Genomic DNA, 19968 nt, shown 5'->3' with positions numbered 1-19968 from the left:
CTGAGGCGACGTCTTTACGAAGTAAATCTGAAATGCAGGCGCCCTGTAAAAGTACCAAAATTGACACCACGAATGAAAGCGGATCGATTAAAATGGGCCAGGCTACATCGAAATTACTCGGTTGATGATTGGAAAAAGGTATTTATTTAAATTGAATTTTCAACATATCATTTTAGTAAATAAACTTATATATTTGAATTAAACTTAAATTTTCATTATTTTTCAGGTCATCTTTAGTGATGAGTGCCGGTTAGAAGCCGTGACAGAGAGCCGTCAATTCATCAGGAGAACATCAATGGAACGTTACAATGAGGCCTGTGTGGTAAAAGTTATCAAACAACCCCCGGCAACAATGATATGGTCATGTATTATTAACAATTTACCTGGACCGTTGTTTTTCGTGGAAGGAACAATGAACCAAAATTCCTATAAGCAGGTCCTCGAACGAATTTTATTGCCCTTCTACCATACACTCGACCCAATAGAAGGTCCATACACCTTCATGCAGGATGGGGCACCTTGCCACCGGGCTAAATCAATAATAAAATTTTTGTCTAACAAAAATCTGCCTTTGCTCCCCTGGCCTGGAAATTCTCCGGACCTTAATCCTATAGAAAACGTATGGAGCATGTTAAAAAATAAGGTATACTCATTTCCAAATCCGACAGTAGACTGTCTAAAAAAAATGTTCAAAAAATTTGGTCAGAAGACGAAGAAATAAAAAACATGATAAAACAGTGCATTTTAAGTATGCCAAAAAGAATTGAGGCAGTTATTTCTGCCAAAGGTGGAAATACTAAATACTAACTATATTTATATGAAAATATATGCATAATTTAAGCGTAATAAAGTGTTCATGTGTAAATAAAATTCAATGTTGTTTTATTCAAGGTTTTCTCTGAGTTATTCCTGTTTGAATTGAGAAATTGCGCGAAATTCTGCGTGGCCCTAATTCATTGAGTAGATACTGTATATATATATATATATATATATGTATTTTTATATATTATATATATATATATATATATATATATATATATATATATATATATATATATATATATATATATATATATAATAAATAAATATTGGGCAGCGATGTGTCCAAAGATTATATACCAGGATGTGTCAGTTTGTAGGATTTAAAAAAAAATGTACTTATCATAAGATGATGTCATGTAAGTACCACTAATTATTGATGGGGCAACTATTGACTCCCAGAAATTAGAAATGTCTAAGTGACTCAAGCTAGTACAAGTACGGGTATGCAAACCCAAGTGGCCCAGCCACTGTTGCTAGTCTTCTTTTCCTACGTGCTATTCCCCCTTCATTTTGTTTCCTTCTGCAGAAACATCCTTCGCCGTGAGCTTCTTCACTGATCCCATATGTAACTTTTCAAATTCATTTCTTCCCTCTCACAGATCTAAAGGGTACAACTTTACCTTCATATTATTTGTAACACTGCATTGATCGAAGCATAGGGGTGCATAGAGGACACCCTTTGCACTATTTAAATGCAGATAGCGGTCAAAAAATGGAGGTAACTTGTAGATTTTAATAGAAATTAATATTTTCTGATGTTTTGTTTTATTTTAAAAATACCTAATATTTAAGAGACTTTTTATTCTAGCAATGACTTATGCAATACAGCCTATCGTTCCCCTTTTTAGGCGCAAATTTTATATGTTTCATTATTTATTTGTTTTTGTGAGTAGATTTACAATAATGTTGAAACTAATTGTGATTTCTTATAATTTATAGTTATAAATTCTGAGATTATTTTTTTTATTTTTTTTTATCGTACACAAGTGGGAAAAATGTCAACATTTTCTTAAAATTCCGGAAAAGGATTGATTGCTGAATTTTTCTTATGATTTAAGATGTGATTATGATTGTTTAAAATTATTATTCTACTTTCTAAAGTACCGAAGTGGTGCAAAGGGCACCGCTCCGAAACAACACTGTAAACTTGATCGTGATTATTTGTATATAATAATTAGTCCATCGTTCCGGATTTATGAATAAAAGAGCCAAATAAGTTTGAAAGGATGCAGGTGAAAAAAGTGACGGACATAATTCCGATATCGTTCAAGGAAATGGAGGAAGAAAAGAAGGTAGCATAAGAGCGGAAAAAGATAAATGAACAATGTCTAAAGCATTTGGGACATATTTGTACTTATATTGTTTGTGTAAGTTGTATATTAAATTTATGTAAGAGTCTAATAAGGATTATAAAAAAGTATGATTGAGTTTTTTTTAAATACTGAAGTTAAATCCAAACCTCTACAAGTGTAATTGCTCCCGTTGGGGCCCGTAATCCGTAATGGAAATATGGAAATTGTTATTTCCTGTTATTAGTACTTACCTAAAAAAAATAAGCAAAATAGTTCTATGTTTGGCCACATTACAATTATTGTCATGAAAGTCATAGAAAAAATAAGGAAACAACATGAAATCCTGCGAAATATCAATCTAAAAATCAGAATATGGCGTTAGGTGCGATAATAGTCTGTGTGTTTTAGACAGGTAAATATTCAAGTAAATTTATTCAAAAATACGTTTATAAATATTGTTTCATATCACGCCGACAGTAATTGATGCATTTTGTGTGTATTCGTTAGCAAAACTATTACTTAACTCTCAGTAGGTACGTACTTGGACATCATTAAATCATCAGCGAACAAGCAAGGTGGTTTTTGATTGCCTAAAATTTAAAATTGTTGTAGAATACGTTTCAAAAAGTTCATTAATAACAATTTCCATGAACTTCCTTTTTTGCGCAGGTTTAAAGTGGAACGCTTGACTCTTATTGCCCAAACAAAAATGCACCCGCTGAAACGTCAAAAATAATTTTGTCAAATACCTTGTTTTAAAGAACCTATAAACCGTTTTAATACTATTATTGGTTTTATTCATGATGTCATTCATATAATATTTTGTAATATTCATGATGCTTCAGGCATAAATATTTTTGACACTACTACGCAAGTACACTCAATATCATTTTCTCCTCAATAACTTTCTCGATTGTATTCGACATATAAATAGGCCGTTTACCAGTTTTTTCTTAGTTTATAATTTTTTAATCGATAACTTTCAAACGGTTTTCATTTTTATCTATGTATTTTTATGGCATATATTTTTTTATTGACTTAATTACAATTAATAAAAAAATACATTAATGTAAACAAGGTCGCTTTATCGATTCGTAATATCGGTTTTTCACCTGTTTGATCAAAACGGAATTTATAAACTGAAAATGGTACAAAAAAAACTGAAAAACTTGGTTACATTTTAAGGCAAAATGTAACATCCCAAATCCAAAAAAAATATTTTTTTATGCTTTATGTTAGTCTATTATATAGTAATGGGATTATTGGATGGGGTAGTACGAGTGACAGACTACTAAATAATGTTGATTTGCACATAAATTAATAATGAAAATGATATTTAAATTCCTGAAACAGACAGATGAAATATTCAACAAATTAGATTTCATTACAGTCAAACAACTATGGCTAGCAAAATTCTCATGATGCATTTGAGAATTACTCACACAAATCACAAGAAAGCACATCCCCGCAAAATTACACTAAAATCACAGAAACACAGACAGGCGCCATGGGGTAGTTAAGTAGATGCTCGACTAGGAAACTGGCGTCACATGTTTGATTCCCGCCAAGGGCAAAATAAATTCAAGAAAGATTTATTTTCAATTGGTTTGGTTGTTTGTGATGTATTTTTCACATTTAACTTCCGTATCCTCACTATCCTACCTGCAGACAAGCCTCTAAAAGTAGAGGCGTTGCGGGTTATTCCTTTAAAAAAAAAATTAAACATATACCACGTTTTATCAGAGGAACTTTCAATACATAATGAAGCTGTATAACCTGCTTCTATTATCTATAAAGTAATTAAATAATAACACTGCTTAAAAGAGCCTTTAACTCTTGGATAATGGAGGCGGGTAGATTTAAAATGGATTGTATCATTTGGTACTTTCATTCATGATTACATGACTCATGATAGACAAATTATTAATGGAAACACTTATTATAAAAAAGTATTGTAAATTGCGCCCTTGGGATGGGAATACATTTTTGTCAACTTAAAATTATCAGCATGTGTAATTGAGGTTTTTTTTTGTCTATTTTTCACAGTAAATCGGGCACATGCAAATTTATTTATTGAGAAAAAAAAGTATTGTGTATTTCTAGATATTTGTATATTCTAACATATTTGACACCAAAACTTAGCTGGAAAGAAATATAAACTAAGAAAAGGTAACGAGTACCATCCCAATAGGGTAACAGTTATCCATTAGTCACATCCCTATCAGCTACGCACATCACAGATACCTAAGCTTAAACCACTTCAAACCGACTACTAATTTTGTCATTATGAAAGTCTTTTGCATAGGTTTAAAAATATATATTTTTGGTTATTTCTGTCTCTAGGATGATGTGGAAATGGACTCGCCGCCATCATTCTCTGGGCACTCAGAAGCTCCTCTGCTGAGTGAAGATAGCGGGCTCATCATTACCAGTGGTTCTGTCTCCAGTGATTCCGTCAGCGGCTGGCTTCATCTTGCATCTGAAGTGAGCACCTAAACATTTTTTTGAATAGTGGGATAATAGTTTGGTCTACTCACTATTTCATCTTCATAAAAATTGGCTGTTATTCAAGATGACTTTGTAAAAATACTTGCAATTTAAATAAATTTTTGTTTTAGCTCCAAGAAAGTGATTATGATGAAAAATCCCTGTCATATTACGATAGTCAAGAAACATCAGAGCGAATGTGTGGTGATAATTTTAACACTGTTAAAAAGGGTCCTACCAAAGTACTTATTTCTGCGATAGAACCACCTCCTCAGTTCCAGGTAAATATATTTTTTTTTACAAAGCATCGGTATATATTTCTTATAAATCAAATCACAATTTTATATTTAAAAAAATTATGTTTATAAAACTGGAATGTTCTTAAATATTTATATAAACATTAAACATTTATCCCTCATAAGTCAGGGAAAAGGATAAAAGTGATAATAATAATTTTGGATAATTTATTTAGCGCTATTCTCGTAAAATATTACCTCAAGGGCGCTGTCAAATATTCAAGTAATGTAGTACAGCAAAATGAGTTATTGCTCCTACACACTAGCAAATGTATTCACAAATGCACATGGCAGACTAACCAGTTTGGGGCAAGCAGTGCCGGTACTTCCATAGAAGCCCAAAAGCCCGGCTTGCCTAACAACTCCAATTAAAAATGACTAAATCTGGACCAAATGATAAAAAAATACATAATTAATGTATGGCCGTTTTTAAATTATCGCGCGCTTCTTCGTAGTACCCGAGATGAGCTGAGAATAGCCGAGGATAATAGCCACAAACATATGCAGCAAAGCGACAAACTGGGTCCTAGTTACCTTTCTAATAAAATACAAAATGATATTATTTGCTGCATATCGAAAGTAATGAAGAATCAAATAGAATCAGAAATAAAAATGTCCACTTTTGTATCAGTAATTATAGATGAAACCCCAGATATTAGTAATAAAAAACAATTATGTATGATATTTAGATATTTCTCTGGAAATGATATACATGATCGATTTTTAGGATTTATTGATGTGTCCGAAAATCGAACCTCAGATGTACTTGCCGAAATTATCATGCATTATGTAAATATTTATGACTGCAAAAATAAATTATTCGCGCAAAGCTACGATGGCGCAAACGTCATGTCTGGGGTAAGAAACAGGGTGCAACAAAAAATTTAAGTTTTGTCCTCAGGCTATTTGTATTTGGTATAATGCCCATATATTAAATATAGTTTTATCTAAGTGTAAAATCAGTTCATTTTTTCTGGCTGAAACGAGGTATGATGGAACAAGTCGGGGCTGTAGGGTAGATTCAGTAATGTTGGAATACTTTTTTTTTCCAAATATTCTTTCACAATCAAGAGGAATGAGCCAGCGCGTTATCATGGTCCAAGAGGTAGTCATTTGCGGCATTGTATTCGGGTTATTTACGGAAAACACGCTTTCGCAGCAGCTCCAAGACTTCAACATAGAACTTTTCCGTCTCTGTTAGGTCCTCAAGAGCGTATTCATGGTGAATAATGCCATCAATATTGAAGAAAATTATCAGGATTGTTGTGATTTTAATATTCTTGCTTTCGTTGGGCGCTCCCCACCCACTGGAGGTCTACGAGTCTCGGGATCATATTAGAATATCCAGGATTCATCACCAGTCATTACACTTCCCATCACTCTCAATGCGAGACAGCAAATTGACTTTCGTATTTGTTTTTCATTTCTGTGACCGATTTAAATAACTTGTATCCAAAGAACACCCATAAAAACAAACCAGATGTCCGATAACCATGAAATCTTTACTGCAACTGAGTGGAAAGACCTATCTAACCAGGCAGATGCGCCTCAATCATGCAATGTTGCCGCACTTCGCAACTAAATTCTCTAAATTTAATGGCCACACCTCGTATTGACTACATACCAAACTTCTTTAATACTATATTATTTTTTGACGTCTCATCAAAAATGAAGAAGAATATGGAAGTCTGGCATTTACGGGGCTGACGACCGTCATAGGCTGGTTTAAGTGATCACTTTACACACATGTAATATTCACCAATTCTACCCATTATTGACAACCACACTACTCAAATTATGACGGTCGTCAGCCCCGTAAACGCCCAAAGTATTATATTCCTCTTCATCTTTGATGAGATGTCTAAAAATAATATGAAAGTAACTCCTGTAATTGGAGATAATCCAGATTTTGTGAACAAGTATTTGAACACACTCAAAATGTTGTAAATTTTTTAATACTATTTATGACATAGGGATTATTCGCCACGACTGATTAATGTCAGGGTTTCGGTTAGTTAAACTTGTTAATCTCAGGTTTCGGGAGATTAGGTTGTTCTGTCACCCAGTCAGAACAACCAACCTGCCAATGGTAATGCCAATTGGGAGGGCGTATCTCTGCTCAACCGTATATCCATGTATATCGACCCTTTTCACATTGGTGTAGGTGCCTTCAAGAGGAAAATACTACTTGCAGTAATTCTCCGTTATGTCCATTTAATATTTCTTATCTTATCTACCTGTCCATATACATGCAAATATGTGTATATGTGTGCATATGAAAATTATAATGTACATAAAAGAAAAATAAACTTAATTTATATTTGAAGCACTAACTTTGTGATTTTCATTTTTATAATTAAAATGTAACTTTCTTTCAAAATCACTATAAATATTTTATTATAACTTAATTATAATGTCTACCGGTTTCGAAGCTAGCTGCTTCTTCATCAAGACTGATTAATACTAAAGCTGACTGTGACTGCCAATCAACACAAAAAAAATAAAGCCACTAAAGATCTACCTAAGCTTCATTCCCTAACCGTCAAAATATTTTGAATATTGTTTATTTATTTATTTATTGAAGGGCTGAAGCCTTTAAAGTAATACATAAAATACATATATACAGTATCTAATACAAAAATAAAAAGTTTAGTAGATAGTGTTTTAGTATTAAGCAGTTTTGATAAAGAAGCGGTTAGCTTCGAAACCGGTAGACTTTATAATTAAGTTATAATAAAATATTTATATTGATTTCAAAACAAAATTACAACTTAATTATGAAAAATAAATAAGTCAAGGAGAAAAATGTCGACATTCGTCACACTGCCCAATAAGAAACACCCTAAAAATGTAATGACTATTGATTAATTTGCCTTATAAGTAATACACTAAAACTATTTCTGAAGATCATTTATGCCAGGATAAGGACCGAATGTGAACAAGACCTGGACGATTTACAACTCGGGTTTAGAAATTCTTTTGGAACCAGGGAAGCATTGTTTGCAATAAATGTTTTAATTGAAAAATGTCTAGACTAACGCAAGGAGGTATTCGCTTGTTTCATTGACTTTGAGAAGGTAATTAATAGGGGGTGAGTCATACTGATTTGATTGAAATGTTAAAGGAGTGCAATATTGACAGCAAATATAGGTTCCACACAGCCGAAATTAGACTTGGAACTGAGAAAGCAGAACCAAAAGAGCGTACGACTATTAGACCGCGAAACTTTTGTCAGAGTGATTACCAACTTTGTGGGGACCTGACAGGGCATAACTAGAAGATGAACTCAATTTAGTGTAAAAATGTTACATTCTCTGCATACAAAACTTTTTTTGGTGATTCACCAATTCCACCCTATAATTTATTTTAACACATTATTGTAGTTGGGCGCTTCGAACAATAGACTCTAGCCTATAGCGGATGTTTTTAAACTCTAGATTTCTGGCGACGCCTTTACAAGCGGCACACTAGCCAATCCGGACAAGGCATCTCAAATAACGTCGACAGACTGTCGCCTAGCACCCAGGTAGCAGATTACCCTTCAACGCGTTTTATTTTACGCTGATAACAAACCCGTATATTGCCGTTTCCCGCCAGTGGACAAAAACGGCATTTGCCGTGTCCCGCAATTGATCGAAGGTCCGCGAAAAACGGCAAATGGCGTGTCCCGACGACAACGTGTTAAGTTTCCCCGCCTTTGTGTGATTATTATTACCGCTACATAAATTATCCAAAATTATGACTTATTAATTATCGTACAACTTAACACTAATGTAGTGCCCTATGGACAAGTGTGAGAAGAAAAATGTTTTACATTTAACAAAAAAAAAACATATGATTAGCATTTTCCTTTTATATACTGGAATTATTAAATTTGTATGTGCTTAAAAAAATATATCTAGTGCATACAAATCATAATTATTTTCTTTCTAGAACAATTGTGTTAAAAATCCCCACTGGGTTTTGAGATGTCAACTTGATCTTATTTGTGAATGCGAATAACAATTTGTTTTTCGCTTGCCTAACATTTGTTTAGCATTTATTCAATCAGTTTAACCTTCACAATATATCCATTAGATACGTAGCACATACGTATATGTGCTATGTATATATATTTTTTGTGCATATTTATTCATGTAATCACTCTACACATCTCAAGTCAAGAGGATGCTGCTGTTAGTCTTAAATTTGGAGTCACAGAGTGAACACAGTGTCGATCTTTTTACTGAATAAAATCTGTGATACACATTTATATTATGTTTTGAATGTGTGCTAAATATTGTAAATTTAATCTTTTTTTAAAAAAAAAATCATAAAAAATTGAGAAAATGTAAAATATAATGTGTCTATAAAACCTATATTGTTAGTATTGTAAGTAAAGTCAAAATATATTAAAACAATTTATGAAGGTGCATAATAATAACTATTTATTTTATGTACTAAATGTTAAATCAAACACTGATTTTTTGAGCCTACTAAGTTATATTTTATTGTTGAAGAAATGCATAAGAATTAATTTTGTGACAATTGTTTCGTCTAGTTATTATTAAACAATTTTATTTTATTTATTTATTTATTTTATTTAATTTTGTTATTTCAACAATAAAATACAACTTAGTAGACTCAAAAAATCAGTGCTTGATTTAATATTTAATACATAAAGTTAAATGGAGTTCTATAAATTATACGCAAAATCTATAAATAACTATTTATATTTCATTTTATAAATTTTTTATATTAACAACTCCCACAAAATGTTTTTTTCAAGACAAGATATAATTTTAAAAATAAAATAATCTTATTTCAGTTTATTACGATTAAGTTGTTTATTAAATATGTGTTTTGATTTAGAAAGTTATCTGCGCAGTTAGTAAATATAAAGTGGTTTACAGGATAGCCCGATACTGAGTAAGCATACACAGGGTGAGTGGGAATGCGGAAGTCTGAAGGAGGGGGAGAGCGGATCCCGTAGAGGAGCGCGGCCCTCATCGCGCCTGTCCTGCTCACACAGCTCGCTGGCCACGCCCGCGCCGCCTGACGACTCGAGCTTCATCACGCAAGCCATCTCGCACCACACCCTGTCTAGCGCCGCTGCCGACATCGCGGACATTTACAACGTCCCCTTCGACAGCGACATCTACGCCATCCCCATTGACATGGTGCGGCCGCGACACCAAGCCAAGCAATCGCAGAGAAGCTACCGCAAACGGGGCCGCAGTGTCTCCCAGTCCATATCCCATCCCATCGAAAGGCACGGCACAAAACTCTCCAAGAACTGCGTCCGGATTCCCGACGCCGTCGAAGAAAACAAGAGGCACAGTGTTCCCGGTACTTCTATGAACAAAAAGTGCATTTCTGCCGCTAACATCGGAGGAGACCAGGAACCCATGCACATGACCTTACACGAAGTCAGGAAGTATCTGCACACGCTCTATTCCAGCTCCAGCGAGTCGGAAACGCAGCATTCTACCACAAAACCCGCGCTTAAAACCAAATTAAAAAGCAACAGCAATGATAACAATAATAGCTTTAAGTATAAATCGCTCGAAGGCAACTTAGATGCCATTTCTAAACTTAACGAAACCGATGGCAATAACATTCGTAAAAGTAAGAAAAACGCTTTCATAATAAATATAAAGAGTAACAAAAAGTCTAAGGAGGCAGTCTTACCGAAAACCTCGAGTGACGAGTCCAAGGAGGAAGGGGCAAAGCAGATTCGGCTGAAGAAGTCTCAGGCGAAGAGTCTGTCCCTAAACTTGAAGCAAACTCTGTGCAGTCTGCTCAGGCTGGGGAGCCGTAGCAGAGAGAGGGGCGCGGGGGGTGGCAGCCGACCCCCTCCGCCGCTCCCGGCGCCCAACGCCCCGCGAGCGTTGCCCCCGCTCCCCAGTCCCGACGCAAACAACGAGGAAACACATATAGACTTTGCCACCTCCATTCAGAAAGTTAAGGATGTGAGTATTTCAACATTTTTGTACCTTTACTCTTCACTATTGCAAAGTTATTTTAGTTCCTACCATTTTGTTGCTATTTTAGTAAATATATACTTTATTCACAAATAAAAAAGTCACAATAATTACATTAAACTATACATGAATTAAAATGAAAGAGCTCACATTCCTATTACATGAATATTAGGTATGTATGTTGTACATACCCATCAATTGTATTTTACTCCTAGATCTCAAATTCTGTAGGGCAGTTCTGATCAACCTGCCTTCATATAATCATTTATCAGGTTAACACCGTCCCGATTCGATGTGGTACCCTATGCACCACAGGAGCCATTATGATACATTTATAATGAGCACAAATAATATCAAATCATTCACAAATTGTAACATTATGAAAAAAGTATTTTTTTAAATCATAAATACTCAATTCCTATAATTATCAAAAAAAATGTATTTTTTATACAAATTCAGTATGGCTGGTATTGGGGTCCAATATCCGTGGAGCAAGCTGAGAAAATATTATCAGAAGAGCCGGATGGGTCCTTCATAGTGCGAGACAGCAGTGATGACCGTTACATCTTCACCCTCACATTCAAACTGAATGGTATGCGGCACGTGAGAATCGAACATGACCAAGGTATGTTTCAAGCATCATTCTCATCCACTTTCACTTGCGTGGGGTAGATGTGCCTTTATTGGGTATCAACCCAATTGTGAACATTCAGCATTGTGGCATTAAAATAATGTGTTTTCTGGGATGGCATTTAATCTATCTTTAACCTTCCCCTCCCGGTTATATGTATTTACAACAACTCGTCTTTTAAAATGAGAATATCAATATAAAATATAGTAGATACGAGCTTTGAATTTTGGTATTACTCTATAATATAATTATGTATAACGTGAAAGTGCTATAATATTTGCAGCGACGGAAATAAATAATTTGTGAAAAAATCCCCAAACACAAACATTTCTCTGTGTGCGTGCCGTTGCTTTGCGTATACATGCATGTCGTTGCAAGTTTAGTAGTGCACAAACCGTCGTACGCAGCGGTCATGTCGCTACGCTAGCTTTTGCGGCTACTCAACTATGGTCAATAAAAGCAACATTTAGGAATATTCACATTTTTCCCGTTTTTAAACTACATTTTCATATGATGTACAAAATACATATCAGTGCATGCGGTAGTTTTTTTTAGCACCGGAAGGGAAAGGTTAAAATGAAGAATAAAGTATTGAATGTAATTTTTCTTGCCAATTATTTCGCCAAATACCGTTCCAAGCCATTATGCATTGTTAAATTTATTCATATTTCCAATAAGAATACAGACGAACCTGGATATAAGAGAGCCCAAAGATTCGGGACATTTTTCTTTTACAAGTCTCTCTTATATCCATACTTTCTGTATACAGAGAGGTAAAATGACGGGATCCTAAGCCAGCTCTATTTTAAAGTAGTTTCACTTATTCTCAGGTCTCTTATATTCAGGTTCGACTGTAACAAAAATTTTGATACGTTGCATTCGGAAATGCGCGTATGTATTTTTATATACCTGTGAAAGGTGTGTTTACCTGTGACAGATAAAATGATTTGTTTACAGCGATGGCAGCACCATCTGTTGAACATAACAACAACACACTCAATACTAAACATGCCCATGATGCACAGCGTGCTTCTTGATAATGTTGTCACGCAACATTTTCGATTTTATTATTGTTTCATTGATTTTGTAAATATTTTTAATGCTTCACAAGCATTATGAGATTAAACATATCGGAAATGTGTAATTTCTGTTTTATTTCATTTTCATTTAACCAGGCTGAGTCACAGCAACATGTGGTCTGGTAAAGTTAGTTCTAAAAATTAAAGTAAATTAGATTTGTTCCATTTTTGGTTTTTCAAACTAAATTTTCCATACCCATTTTTCAAAAATGTATTATTGTGTTATAATTTTATTATATTCGTCCATTTATTTTAGATACATTTTTTGTATATACCGTATCTCCATTTATAGGTTATGACAATAAAAAAATCTGCTGATTTTTGTCCAGAATATAGAAATATGGAAAGTAAAAAAATGTTATTTAGCGCCAACAATGAACTTTACTTCGGGTTTTTATGTTGTGTTAATTTGGAAAAATTCAAATTCAATTACGTATATCTTGAAAGTATTTTGTTTTCTATAATAAATAGCCATGTCATATCTTGCAATACCACACTGTATGCATTATTTAAAATTGTTATAGGAATGAGAAGTCATGGTAATATATTCATTGGTGCTCCAGTTTATCGGATGTGAACATCTTTAAGATCTTTTGATTTATTTTGATTGGCAACATCCTGTTCAAGGGGAGGATCATTTATACATAAATATATGAATTTCTTCTTCTTGTGCCAACTTCTATCAGAGGTTAGCTATCAAAATGGAATTTCATTAGGAGCTTCGTGAAACTGTACTGTTGTTGTGCACCTGCACGAGCCTTTCACAAACCAAGAGATGCGGTGTATTTGATTTCCTCTGCCCTTCATTTCATGACGTTACTCGATCTATATTCTTGTATTAGACTGCTTTTTTGAGTTTATCAAGTAAACATGACTAGTTTCAAGAACTGTAGATTTTCTCATCAACGGATGAAAATACGATCTGTATTTTCACATGTTGATGAAAAATAAACTGTATTTTCATCTATAGAGACTAGTCGTGTTTACATTAATTAACTTAAAAAAATAGTAGCATACGAGTGTTTTACTTTTATATTTGGCAAATCAATAAATAACATATATCTTATACTCGCCTTCCCTATTTTAGTGGTAAAAAGCACTTCTCGTTCTTATCACATGTATCTAGATTTTGTGAATATAGAGCCACATCTCAAAGGTCTGGAATAACTCTTGGTTTCACTCCCATATAGCAAGGAACTACGCGCCTTCTCAGCTGGTTGCTCGGGTCTCAGTTGGAGAATAGTAGTTCTCACTTCCTAAGAGAAGTCCCATTTCTCTTTCAACCATGTACCAGAGTATCCATATTGCATTTCTCTTTCTTTATTTTATATCCTTTAAATTATCTGCGATGTTGTTTGACCTCTTTATGCGAACTATTATCATACACGTTTGTTATTTATTTATGTGTGCGTATTTTACTATGGCGTATTATTGCTTTATAAAAAATGTGATTTGTGTATAGTTATTTTGGTCAAACATTTAGTTACATAGGTCAGATAGCACCGATGATCCATTCGATCGTATGTAATGTACAGCATTTAGTTTACTATTGAATCCAAACCGTCTGTGGACATGGAGCGCTCAAATGAAGGTCGATGAGTCCCCTTTCCGTTAACCATAGTCAGTTGGCAATTCTGTTGTTGCAGGCAAATTCTGCTTTGGCAGTTGCACAATGTTCAAAGCCCGGACCATCGTGGACTTTATTGAAAACGCAGTGGAGACGTCTCGCAGTGGCAGATATCTGTTTTTCCTCAATCTCAGGCCCGTCCTAGGACCTATGAGGGTTCAACTTCTGTATCCGGTATCTAGATTTATGAGGGTCCAAAGTCTACAGCACATGTGCAGGTATATTACTTATTCACAAGTAGATTTTGTATTGTACTTTTATGTAACATTATTTTATTTGATATTTTAAATTTACTTATTGTTTTATTGTGTTTTATAAGTTAAATCTAAAATGTATTTTGTATTTTGTAATCCCTCTTTAAGAAGCGCCTATAAAATAAAATATGTCAACTTTGTTGTAGCTCTTAAATTTGTCCCCTTAAAAGTAGCCATTTGTTATTTAGTCAATATACGAGGGCTGTCTGAAATGTTTCCGACCTCAACATGAAGTTGGCAGTAGTTATCAATAAAAATGGCCATTTTGAACCCATAGTTATTGTTTGACAGTCGTTTGAGTGAGTTGCCGTGAGCGTATTTTAACCGCGTTAACTTTGTTCCTGAGAGACGCCCGTGCACGGCGGTATTTTGCCGTTTTTTAAATGATTACTTTTATCATGTATTTAGTTAAGAAACGATTTATTTCCCTATACAAAAACGTTCAATGGAATTCATTGCGCCTTTTTGGTACTCTATACTACACGTGTGTCACATTATTCTTGAAATATATCGTAATATAAACTAATAAGATCGTAACATAAATAAATCAAAGCACGCATCGTGTGTCACTCTTACCCACTGGCGATGCGTAGTGCCGAGAGTGAGACAGATATAGGGCATGATTATGGCGCGGACTAATTACCGACCTCAAGAAAAATCAGGGATCTGTTCTTTTATTTATCCTTGTGATGTTACAAATTATTAGTCAGATATTTCAACAGATGTCAAAAGGCCAAGGATTGACGTATTATTTTATCCAAAGTTCCACACCATGAAAAAATCCGTCCAAGTTGAACTGAGGTTCGAAACTTGGAGCAAAGTAAAAAAACATACGCTTATGTCAGCCGCGTATGGGGCATGTTTTGTTAAAACACATACGGTTATGCGAGCCGCGTGGATCCGGTTAAAAATGGATAAAATTAAGTATCGAGCAGTCATCAAATATTTGCTTTTGAAATGCAACACGCCTGCGCAAATTGAAGACGAGTTGGACGCTGTATACGGGGACTCTGCTCCATCATTTCCTACTGTAAAATTTTGGGCAGCTGAATTTAAACGTGGACGTACCAGCTTGAATGACAATGAACGTTTGGGACGGCCAAAAACTACTACCACTGATGATAACAATGCTAATGGTGTTGAACAACTGTCGAATCAAGGTTAGAGAGATTGCAGAGACTATGAAGATGTCGAAAGAATGTGTTTGTTGCTTACTAAATCAAGATTTAGGGATGAGATATCTGCCCGCGTGCTGGGTGCGGCGTTTGCTAACTCCGGACCAAAAACGTGTTCGGATGAATATCTGCACAGCTCTGTTGGCGCAGTTTAGGCGCAATGAATCAAACTTTTGGCGCCGATTAATTACTGTAGAAGAAACTTGGATACACCATGCTACTCCAAAAACAAAAATACAGTCCAAACAGTGGACTGCGAATAGGGAATCCGGCTCCAAAAAAGGCAAAAACTGTTCCTTTGACTGGGAAAATGATGGCGACTGTTTTCTGGGATAGTCACGGAGTTATTTTCATAGATTACCTAGAAAAAGGAAAAAACTATTACAGGAGCATACTATACATCATTACTCGATAAGTTTAATACAGAAGTTACGGAAAAACGGCCACATTTGCAGAAGAAAATAATTATGTTTCATCAAGACAATGCGCCTTTTAACACCTCAGCGGCTGCTATGGCAAAAATTCACAAACTACGGTTTGAACTACTTCACCACCCTCCTTACTCACCAGATCTAGCCCCGAGCGACTTTTTTGTTGTTCCCTAAGCTAAAAATTGCGCTCCGAGGACAGAGATTTTCATCGAATGAGGAAGCCATCACCTTCGTAAATGACTATTTCGCATGGAAAGATGCCTATTTGGACTGGTTGAAGAGATGGGAGCATCGCTGGGAGAAGTGTATACATGTAAAAGGAGATTACGTAGAAAATTGAAAAAAAATCTATCATTGTTAGGTCGGAAACTTTTCAGACAACCCTCGTAAGATACCGCTTATAATAGAAAAATGCAGATATGAGCTTTGCTTTCGGATATATAATGGAAATATTTTTTACGCAGGTTTGTGATATTGAAGGCCGTCCGGATAGACTTGATCAATAGCCTTCCCCTCCCGCGGCGCCTCCTGGACTACCTGAGCACTCCGCACTACTACTCGGAGATCCCGGCTGATCGCTGACCATCTCAAATGCCATTCCTCGTCTTCTCGCAGAGCCCACTCTCCTACATCAATCGTCACGCTTTATATAATTATCTTTACTTTTTCCTTTACTTTGTGAGGCCTTTAATTACTCACAGTGTCATAAATTTTGTCGTTTTTGTATCAAATTGTAACAAATAATTGTAAATGGTGGCAGAATCCTTAATAAATGTCCATTTGTAAGGTAAGTTTGGCTTAGGTGTTCAAATTAATAATTAGACACTAATTTGTGTAGAATGTTGTTTCGCAATCACATTTTGAATAGTAATGAAATATATATTTCTTAACATTAAGTTATGGAATATCCAAGTGCGATTACTTATGTACATTTAGAGGGAGTAAAGGAGTAGATGCAAAATTTTGAGGTTATGTATAAGGACTCGTTTCTAATTTTGTAACTATTTAATAGAAACACAATAATAATGTTAACTTAGTAGTCATCCACTGATATTGTGATAATACAATATGTAATTGATATTGTGATATATGCAGTAAATACTACAAAACTATTGAGTTCATTTATGTCAAGTATAAAACATAAACAGAATCTGTAACAATTAAAAACTAAAAATATCAGTTCTCGTAATCGTAATCAAATCTTTAATACAGTAAAACCCCCTTTTTACAGTTTTTAAGGACTGGCATGGTATAAAACTAAAGAAATGAATAATGTTCAATGGTATGTGTGTAATTGAATAGTATGTGTATGTGTAAATAAAAATAAATGTTATACATATTATATTTGTGGTCGAATAAGGGATCTTTAACTAAAGATAAATTATTATATTGAATCTTAGAAAAGGGCATGTTTACCTGCTCCTTGGTCGTTATGGTATGAAATGCACTGATGATATCTATCCATTTATGACATGTTGACAAAACTCCAGTGAGGTGATACAAAGTAAAACCGAAGTAATTTAAAGTGTTACCGGCATAAATAGTAGCAAGTATTTGTATGAAGATGCAGTAGGAATATGATTTTTTAGCATAAAAGTGGGAAATTAAAAATGAGGTTTTACTGTACATATATCTCTGAACAAATTGTATCGATTTATTTATAATTCTGTAAATAATTTGTTAAAGTTAATATATTTTAGTCACTAGATATTTATGCTTATGTTTGTACTACTTGTTTTATGTTTTCTTGTTAAAATGTTTCATTAAACTTTAACAATGGCTATCATTATTATTTATACAAATCAACACACAACTAGTGATGCTACTGAATTAATTAATGCATTATTGAAATGCCCTCGCAAGTCAAAACAGCTTTCGCATAAATTAATTATGTTTTGATTAATAATTAGTAATTAGTAAAATGCCCATTTGATAAATAAAAAATACATTTTTACATATCATCGCCATAATGGTATCTTCTACCACGAAACCTACATCTAGTAACATATATAAGTGCTTATTCACAAAGTATTACAAAGATTCTACTACTATTATCGAGATTCGAGCCCACGATGTCAGCCATTTAACTAAACGCCTGACAAATAGACATCAAACGTGGTCTTTTATCAAGTTATGATGTATGTAAAATTTATTATATTGAGATGACCAAACATGGATCCCATTTATAAACTTGTATACTAAGCTAAAGAGGTATGCAAAATAGTGTTGCCTTTCCCGGGGTTTCAAGAGCCATAATGAGGTTAAAACTTAACCAATGAAATGTCTGTATTGTAGGTTTGAAACAGTTGGGTTTTAAGCGATAGGGTGTTTTCCATTGAGGATATCGTTTAAATGTATTGAGTATATGAAATAATATTTGTGCATTCTATTGGTGTTACTATAGTAAAATGCCCGTTATTGTGCAAACAGAAACCATGGATATAATGTTTGTAATGTAATATTAACTTATTTAACTTTTTCTTAATTTGTAAACAGTTGAACTTTCTTTCTATCCAATGTCAACATCTGTGACAGAACTTTTGTTATTTGGAACATCAAAAATTTCAACACATTTAGGGAATTCATTTAACATTAAAATAAAATCGAAATATACTTCTGTCATTGTAATTTTTTTCATTATTAAAAAAAAAAACCTAAAAATATCATATTAGTTCTAAAAGGGGGGGAGATGGATAGAATTAGAATGTAAAAATAGAGTTATGACAATCCAAAAGTAACGAACTCTTGATCTAAGGAGGGGTCGGTGGTCCTGAGGATGAATGAAGTATATCAATTTTGCATATATCATATATTGATTAAATGCCACAGGGTTCAAATTGAATAGGAAAAATTTAAGGCGCAACCGTAAAAGTCGGGATAATGCAATCTAGTATTTGATACCACGTCTCTCTCAATCTTTCTTGGTTTGCACTTCCAATCACATTTGCCTTTTAAATTAGTTTTTTTGTTGTTGTTTTTGTTTTTATTTCTATGCATTGAACTGGTACTAGAGCTTGACTAACGGGTAACTATTACTTTATTGGGATGGTATTCATTACTTTTTCTTGGTTTATATTTCTATCCAGTTTAAGTATTTGGTGTCAAATATATTAGGGGCTAGAAATAACCAATTTGCATCCTTATTTGTGCGCTGATTGGCGTGATTGGCTTCAATTGATTGAATAAAAAAACTGAATTAAGTGATGACTTTTTGGAAGTTATTTATTTGGTCTGCCACGTCTAGTTACTATTAGTGCTCCGTTATGCAGTGTTAGTATAGCTAATGATTTAATAAATCACCTCAATACTTAGATTGTGGCTTAAAGTGTTTTTACCTATTAACAGTTGATATATTATGTGAAACCTAAAAAACACAAAGATGTACATATTTCTTAAGGCATTTCATTAATTAATATGGAAAATTCCACCAGCATCACTAACATCCAATGTGCGCTTACCGAATAAAAGTACAATTAAACAAATTTGCAATCTTAAGATAGCCTTAATTATCTGATTTGGCGTTTAATTCTATTTTTCAAAGTTTAACATATGTATATACATATAATTATTGTTGATGTTAGCATCGCAATACCTTGGTGTGTCAGGCTGGTTCTTCATGCCCGCTATTACCTTTTGGTAGCCTTAAGTGGCTATATATTTAGGCATGTAACATATTTACTTTTAAATTGATTTTTACTTCTGAAGATTTTCAGTTTATTTTAATATCCAGGCTTTAGTCCATGAATTAATACAATAATCCGATAACTGCGCCACCAACACTTGTGTATCCATTAATTACTTATAAATAAAATTTAAAATAAAACATAAAGGCCAAAATTCAGGTGGCATCCTGTGAAACTAAATCAATATCTATAAATACATAAGTGCTCTTTGTCGTTTTTATACACCTA

At 34.0% G+C, this 19968-nt stretch overlaps 1 protein-coding gene across 1 annotated transcript; it reads left to right on the top strand.

The window, feature by feature from the left end:
• Positions 1-2469: 2469 nt before the first annotated feature.
• LOC148311312 (uncharacterized) lies at positions 2470-19880 on the top strand. Its single transcript, XM_088256871.1, has 7 exons — positions 2470-2526; positions 4458-4598; positions 4733-4882; positions 9790-10848; positions 11320-11485; positions 14217-14415; positions 16522-19880. The coding sequence occupies exons 2-7, from the start codon at positions 4470-4472 to the stop codon at positions 16637-16639; spliced, it is 1821 nt and encodes a 606-aa protein (XP_088112997.1). The 5' UTR covers positions 2470-2526; positions 4458-4469; the 3' UTR covers positions 16640-19880.
• The last annotated feature ends 88 nt before the right edge of the window (positions 19881-19968 follow it).

This window comes from Brachycentrus maculatus, unplaced genomic scaffold (genome assembly GCF_059751285.1).
Source record: "Brachycentrus maculatus isolate JH-2025_06_01 unplaced genomic scaffold, ASM5975128v1 h1tg000068l, whole genome shotgun sequence".
Lineage (NCBI taxonomy): Eukaryota > Metazoa > Arthropoda > Insecta > Trichoptera > Brachycentridae > Brachycentrus > Brachycentrus maculatus.
Note: the sequence above shows the minus strand (reverse complement) of the source record. Positions and strands in the feature narration are given on the sequence as shown.